Source organism: Psammomys obesus, unplaced genomic scaffold, assembly GCF_907164565.1.
Source record: "Psammomys obesus unplaced genomic scaffold, mPsaObe1.curated_primary_1811, whole genome shotgun sequence".
In the NCBI taxonomy this organism is placed as follows: domain Eukaryota; kingdom Metazoa; phylum Chordata; class Mammalia; order Rodentia; family Muridae; genus Psammomys; species Psammomys obesus.
Genome location: NW_026596079.1, coordinates 10,928,979 through 10,936,532, shown reverse-complemented (window position 1 = coordinate 10,936,532; position 7,554 = coordinate 10,928,979). Strand labels below are relative to the sequence as shown.

General features: G+C 43.8%; 1 protein-coding gene across 1 annotated transcript in view; it reads left to right on the top strand.

Moving 5' to 3' along the window:
* Positions 1 to 836: 836 nt before the first annotated feature.
* Efr3a (EFR3 homolog A) overlaps positions 837 to 7,554 on the top strand; it is an 89,683-nt gene continuing 82,965 nt past the window's right edge. The window contains exon 1 of the mRNA XM_055626465.1: positions 837 to 1,039. Coding sequence (XP_055482440.1) covers positions 1,030 to 1,039 — 10 coding nt within the window. The 5' untranslated portion in view covers positions 837 to 1,029. The remainder of the gene's footprint in view (positions 1,040 to 7,554) is intronic.

Genomic DNA, 7,554 nt, shown 5'->3' with positions numbered 1-7,554 from the left:
CTTGTTTATCTCCTCCTCTCAAGACTTCACAATCTTATTTCTTAAGCAGAAAGTTGGCACTACACTCCAGGATATAGGTCCCCAAACGTAAGTGCATGTTTACGTCATCCTATATGACATTCAGCAGCATTAGCTCAGGACCTAGAATCCTACGAGGCCTGAATGAACCACTTTGAAAACATAGTATTAGATTTCTGGGCATTGCTTTTATTTCTCTAAAGAGGTTGTGAGCAGCCTACGGTGTCTAGCCAAAGTTATATGTACCTGTCTACATTGCTGGATGCCTTGGCTCCAGGGGTGACCCAGATTTGTGACTCCTAATAGACCCATCAGGTAGAATATTAATGACACCCAGGCTAAGAACAGGGCTGGCCAAATGTTCAGAACGCATTATAAAGGAGGAGAGCAAGTCCTGAGGACTGTCTCACTTAAAGTTACCAGAAGTCCTAGAGGTAATGACATTTTCTGTCCTCTGCCATCACCTCAGATAACCCTGTTGCATTTTAAAGGCATTAGGCTTTCAGAGACTGCTAGATGGAAGCTCTGCCGTTCAATAGATCCCAGAGGGAGCCCGGGGGAAGTCGCTACATTCAAGACCATTGCCTTTACCCTCCTAGTTCTAAGGGATTCACCCTGAGCCAAAATGGGACAGTAAGATCACCAGGAGTAAAAAGAAAAGAAAACTTGGAATTAATACACGTAGCCTTCTCGCTGCTCACTCTGCAGGAAGGAGCCAAGGGGAGTGGCCGCGGCTCGGGGGCGGAGCTTGGGCGACTCGGGGGCGGGGCGTCCAGGCGGCGACGCGCTGACGTCACGGGCGTGGGTCGGCCCGGCGCGTCGTCGACGGGACGCGGATCGCGGCCGGTGGGGTCTGTAGCCGGCGGGTCGGTGTCCGCTCGCTCGGCTCTTCGCCTTCTGCCCCGACGAGGCGTACCTGGCCGGGCTTCCGCAGTCATGCTGCGGGCGGCGCGGCTGGCGCGGCCCCTCTGAGTCCCGGAACGGCGGCGAGCGCGACGGGCTCGGGTCGCCATGCCTACCCGTGAGTGTCGGGCCGGGTCGGGCTGGTCGGGCAGCGCCGCCAGGAAGCGCCGGTCCGCCCCGAAGTAGTTTCATTTAGACTTGAGCGTCCCGTGGGAGGGGAGCGCAGGATCCCAGTGCACACTCAGGGAAACTGAGGCGAGGACGTTACGGGAACTGACGGCGGCCCGCGGTGACGGCGCGGTAACGGAGACTAGTGCGACCCGGGAAGCGCGGGCTGGTGAGCCTGCCGCGCGGCCCAGGGCGACTGTGAAGAGCACTTTGGCTCCGAAGTCGAGGCCTGAGCTGCCTTAGTGGGTCAGAGGGACTGACGGGAGCCCTCCCTGCAGAGGCCGGACTGCCCCAACAAGTGTCAGCCTGACCACCCCTCGGCTGAACGTGGGTTTGGCTTGCCCGCCTGCTGTGGGACCTTGGCTCCGCTTAAAGCAAGTGTCCCAGGTGTCCCAGCTGTCCCAGCTGTCCCAGAGGGACGCCAGGTTTGGAGATGACCCGGTAGTGGAGGCTCTGGGAGAGACACTTTATACTACAAGGCACTACGGTGCTACTAGTGACCCAGATCCTCGCGGGGAGACTTTAAACCACTAGCCCACATGGATTACGTGCTAATTGGGTGCTGTTGTCGGACCCAGAGATGGCATGATGCTGGCGATGGAGGTCTTTGCAAAAAGGGCTCCCTTTAAGTGTGTCCTTCACAAGAGTGACTTGTGAATGTTTTTCTCAGAGTTCCTAACCTGCTCTGCTTGGTTTCTATAGACAAACAGGGTGCGGGATTTCTAGGTAGCTTCAAATGCACATTTTTTTTTTTTTCCCTAGTGTTGGGTAAGGAATTCTTTCTTAATAATAGAATGGTTTACCTCATAGCTGTGTCAAATCTTTGACCGTAATATAAACATCACTTCAACCCCTCAAACGACAAGTGTGCTTTATTTTATTCTCACGTTATTGTATTTCTTACTTTATATTTCTATTTGATTCATCCAGCCTGGAGAAATATACTCTGCCATCGTGTTCATGATCATTATTGTCAGTTTATTGTTTTTTATACCCCTGTTATTCGATTATTTGAAATTAGCACTGTGCCAATCTTTCTCTGAGAAAGCAAAAGGGAGAGGATAAACTACTGGTCTCAAAAGATGAGACTTGATGTGGCCTGTCTTGGTAAAATGCCCCCCCCCCAACAACATTCTGTAAAATTACTAAGCTTCTAGTTATGTGCTAGCATTATCTAGTTTCCTAGAGAAAATGCTGAAAACTTATATTTTTTAGGATGTTTTGTTTATTTACTCTGTCCAGTGAGTTTTAAATGAGCTCTGGTGTCAGATTGCATGCCATGAATGGAAGGTCAAGAGAAATGTTTATGTATCATTCATCATATTTGTTGCTGTACATCTCCTGTAATTGAAAGTAGATACTGATATCGGCAGGGATTCTGATCTGAAACGGTAGCTCTGGCTTTTTTCTTTTCTGATGGCCAGGGCCCTCAAGATGTTTGTCATAACTTCAGTAGGCAGGAATGCTTCTTTGGTGTTCTGTGTCTAAGGTAGACTCCTTACATACTAAGTTTATAAGCAGAGATTGTGACACAGTCACTGTATTATGGATGCTTTTAGGAAAAGAAATTAGTTCTCATAAGCGTTTTAAAAATGTTAAGTAGTGAAAAGGTTTATTTACATGCTCAGTCAGTTAGCCTTTTAAGTGTTTTAGCTTATGAACTGTAATGCTTTTCTATGAAACTGCAGGGTTGAAGAGGATCACTCTAGTCTCTTGGGTTCTAGAATTCTGTAAGCAGCTCACAGATAAATAATTCTATTGTTGTTTTTGTTGTTTACTTGGAATTGAAGTGACATTGATAGTGGAAGCCAGCTTCACATGCTGGAGCCATGCTGGCCAAGTTGTGTGTCTGATGAATGTTGCTTCTGTGGAGTTGAGTGAGCCAAGGACTTTTTGAGAAAGTAACTGGAAGGATGTCTGCCAGGAAGGTTTGACCCAGAACAGTTCTTGTCCTTGTTATTCTGTGTTTAGCCTGTGTTTGGCTGGCTCACTTCAGGACTGGCATTAGATGATCTTTCAAACTTAGATTTAATAAATTTCTGTTAAGCTTTTAATTTCAAAGGGTTTCAAATTTTCTGTCAGTATCTGAGTTGGAAGGAAAATTGGCATTTCTTAGTCCAATTCTTTTATTTATTTTTGAAGATCAGGAGGCTGAGGCATAGATTTTTTTTTTTTAATCACTCTTGTTTTGAGATAGTGGCTCATTATATAGAGCAGGTTAGCCTAGAACTTGTGATCCTTCTGCCACTGGTAAAGGGTTGTAGAAATGTACTATCATGTGTAAAAGTAAATTTGATTCGTCAGATGCAATTGTTTTGGAAGCTTACTGCCTCTGTCTGCTAACCTAGGCCTATTCCTGGAAGCTTCTAGCCTCTGTACAATCTAACCTAGGCCTAGATGAGTTCAGCCTTGTAGACTTAGTGCTTAATAAGCTCATCCTTTCTTGTTCTTACTAAGCTCTTGGCTGGCTGGTTCAGCTCAGCTGTTCTGGCTCAAACTCGTCTTCCAGCTGACTTATTCAGTCTGGCTTTTTTTTCCTCAAGCCTCTGAATTGTTCTACTTGGCTTCAAACTAACTCCAACAATCTTTTCTACTCTTCTGGCTCCTTGTTCTCTTGGTGGTTCTCTCTCTACCTGTTTCTAGCTTGTTCTGTCATTCAACCCCTCTCTAAAACTCTCTTGGTAAAACTACATTCTCTTTCTCTCTCTGACTGCCGTTGCCCTTTAAGTAGCTTCCCTTTCTTCTCCTTGTGAGAGTAGGCGTATTCTGTTTTGTCAAATTTCTCATTTGTCACCTTTTCTGCCACTCAAATAGACATCACTTTAAAACATGGGTGCTTCCTTATACAAACTAACTTTACCTTCATTGTTTGGGATTAAAGGCATGTACCTTGCCTGGACCTAAGCTTTTCCTAACCTGAAACCTGTTCTATATCAGGCTAGCATTGAACTCAGATCTATTTGCCTCTGTCTCCTGGATTAAAGGTGTGCTTGTATTCCAGCCAGATCACACAGACCTGGAAGGTCTTTGGATGTGATCTCTTGCCAGAACAGCTATGTTCTGAATTAAAATTCCTCTACAATCATGTGTGGGTTTTATGAGTTTTGATGACTTCCCCTAGGTCATAAATGGAGTAGAACACTTGATCTGCCCCCTTTAACCAGTATCCACATTGTACATAAATAATGTCTATTTTTCTTTAGCCAAAGTTGAATAAACCATTTTAGTTTGTTTCTGTTTGAGTTACATTAAGACAAAAATATAAATTTTGCCAAATTTCTATGAAAATTTTTGTAAACTTACTCATTTGTTTATAAAAAAGTTCATTGTTTGTCTGGACTTCAGGCTTGTCACAGGAATCTGGGAAGAAGGCTATGATTCTGCAGGTGTGTAAAATAGATAAATCATCATAAAGGCATGGATTTAAAGTCTTAAACAACGGGCTTCTATGGAAGAGGATTTTTTTTTCCTCCTTTTTTTTGGTTCATCCACATCTCATGCATGAAACAGGTCCAATAAAATATGTTCTTATATATGAGAAATTTTTAGATATGAGCTGGAGGAATTCAAACACTGTTAAACTATATTTAGTGTGGGGCTGATGCTTCCTTTTGACACTTAGACTTCAGCATTGACATCTGGTTAGGTCTGTTAGAGTGTAGTAATGTGGGCATCCCCTGTCCTTAAAAAAGGCTAATTATATTTAACTATTTTCAGTGTCTTACAGATGAAGCACAGAATGAATCCTGAAGGATGGGTAATAAGTGAACTTTTTAGAAACATATTAAATGCTGTGTTAGCTTTATATTACTGTGACAAACCTGAGGAAAAATAGCTTGGAAGATTTAATTTGACTTGGGGTGTCAGAGGTGTCAGTCCATAGTCCACTGAATCCTTGCTGTTCGTCCTGTGGAAGGACAGAAACACCATGGTCAAAAGGATGGTAGAAGGTAGAAGATAGCTTCACAGGAAAGCTGCTCACCTTTAACAGCCAGGGAACAGAGACGTAGAGGAAGCATCCAGAGGTCCTGCCCACAGTTACCTACTTGTGTTTTTCAGTAATTCAGTCAGATGTGACTTTGTCAGTGGATTAATCTGTTTTTTACATTAATGCACTCATGTTCCAGTTGCCACTTTGAAGTTCACCAGCGAGCAACTGAGCCTGTGGTGCTTAGTCTTACCAATTTGACAAAATCTGGAATCAACTGGAGGATGGAAATACTAGTCCACTGTGAGTGGAATCACTTCTTTTGCAAGGGATCCTGGCTTGATTAAGGAAGATTGCTGAACCCCAGCATGCATTTATCACTCTCTGCTTTCTCATTATGCATACAACATATCAGCTGTTTAAGAATTCTGTTGCTTTGAGTTTTCTGTCATGAAGGACTATACTCTTGAACTCTGAGCCAGAATAAACCATTTCTTCCCTAAGTTGGTTTGTCAGACTATTTTATCACAGCAACAAGAGAAGAAACTAAGAAAAAGCCTTTTAGCAGATGAGGTCAGTGAACATTTACAATTGAAACCATAAGATGTACAAACTTATGTATTTATATTAATGGCTTTGGAGCCTCTGTGTTCATTCATACTTATATTCTTGTTTGCCCACCATTCTCTCTCTTGCCCTCTTCCATATTTTCTCTTCTTTCCAGCCTTTTTTCCTTCACACAGAGTTGCAGCTGAATTGTTTGTTTGTTTTCTCTCACAGTGATTTTTTTTTTTATCATTTGTTAAAATTTATTCAATTTGTATCCCGGCTGTGGCCCCTTCCCTCATCTCCTCTTATCCTACCCTTCTCCCCCTATCCCACTCCCCTAGTCCACTGTTAGAGGAGGTCCTCCTCCCCTTCTATTTGACCCTAGCCTATCAGGTCTCATCAGGACTGGCTGCATTGTCTTCCTCTGTGTCCTGATAAGGCTGCAGCCTTCCCCCCCCCCCCCCCGGGGGGGCCGGTGATCAGAGAGCCTGACACTGAATTTATGCCAGAGAAAGTTCCTGCTCTCCTTACAAGGGAACCCACTTGGAGACTAAGTCTATGGGCTCTGTCTGAGCTGGGGTATTAGGTCTTCTCCACTCATTGTCCTTGGTTGGGGTATCGTTCTCTTCAGAGGCCCCAGGACTCAGTTTTTATGGCTTTCTTGGTCTCCTTTGGAGCTTCTGTTCCCTCCTGGTCTATCTCCCCCTTCTTTCCTAAGATCCCCTGCACTCTGCCCAAAGTTTGGCTGAGTCTCAGCCTCTGCTTCTATACCTCGATCAGTAGAGTCTTTCAGAGGCCTTCTCACAGTGACTTTTTATACTGCTTTTATTGCTGCCTGGGAGGCTTGTGTTTCTTTCTCTTTTCTGTTTTAAACAGGGTCTTTCTGTGTGTCCTTGGCTGGCCTAGAATGTACTCTGTGGACTTAGGTGGATTCAAACTCAGCGATCTGCCCATCTGGGATCCAAGTGCTGGGATTAAAGAAAAGCTTTGCCACACCACACAAAACCTAATCTTCAATAAGTCCCATTCATGAGTAAGCAGAGCTGGTTTGAAGATTATGCAAATATTGAGATAAAGCTGGAGGAGATGGAAGCCAGAAATGGAATAGTTTTATGTATTGTAATGCAGAGAAGCAATTAAGAACTGAAAATATGCTCAGGCTGTCACAGTCACAATGACTATTTGTAGGCATACTAGCAGTTTCCAGCTTACTGGTTTCTTTATAAAGACATGTAATAACCAGATTTTACCAGACCTTCTTGGATGATTTTTGACGTGGAAGACAATACAAATGTCTGTACTTTATATTGTAAATGAGAGTTTTCAGCCTCTTGAACCATTGATACCTTGGGCCAGATAGTTTGGTGATGGTGGCTAAAGGCAAAAGGCAAAAGCCTGTTCTATGTTTTATAGAATGTTGGACAACATCTTTATTTTGTATGTACTAAAGCCAGTAGAAGTACCTACCCTTTCAAACCATTAGGATTTTCAGCCAGCCTGCTCCCCAGAGATGGCTTTTCAGACCAAAGGCTCAAATAGCTCAAACCCTAGGCTTGATCTGGTCAGCAATGATCTGCTTGACCTTGACCCTGGAATTGATTCTGATTAAGTTCCTTCACAGAGCAGGATGGGTGCCATCTCCCTTGAAGTATCTCATTTTTTCACCAGGATTTAGGGAACATCTTAAGCATTTCTGTAAACCATCTGAATTGTTGGGCAAATGAGAGGAAGAAGCTAGTTTTCTGGGGAAACTCAGTTTGTTTCTATTACTTTATTCAATTTTGAATGGGCAGCTTAAAAGCAAAACCAGCTGAAGCCAGGATTCTCTGGTTTTCTAGGACAATAATAATCCATGTTGTTATTGCCAGTTGTCTCTTTTCCCCCACATACATGAAAGGAAAAAAAGTCCTTTGTGGTTAAGGAGGCAGAGCTAGGTTTGTTTGTGTGTGTGTGTGTGTGTGTGTGTGTGTGTGTGTGTGTGTGTGTGT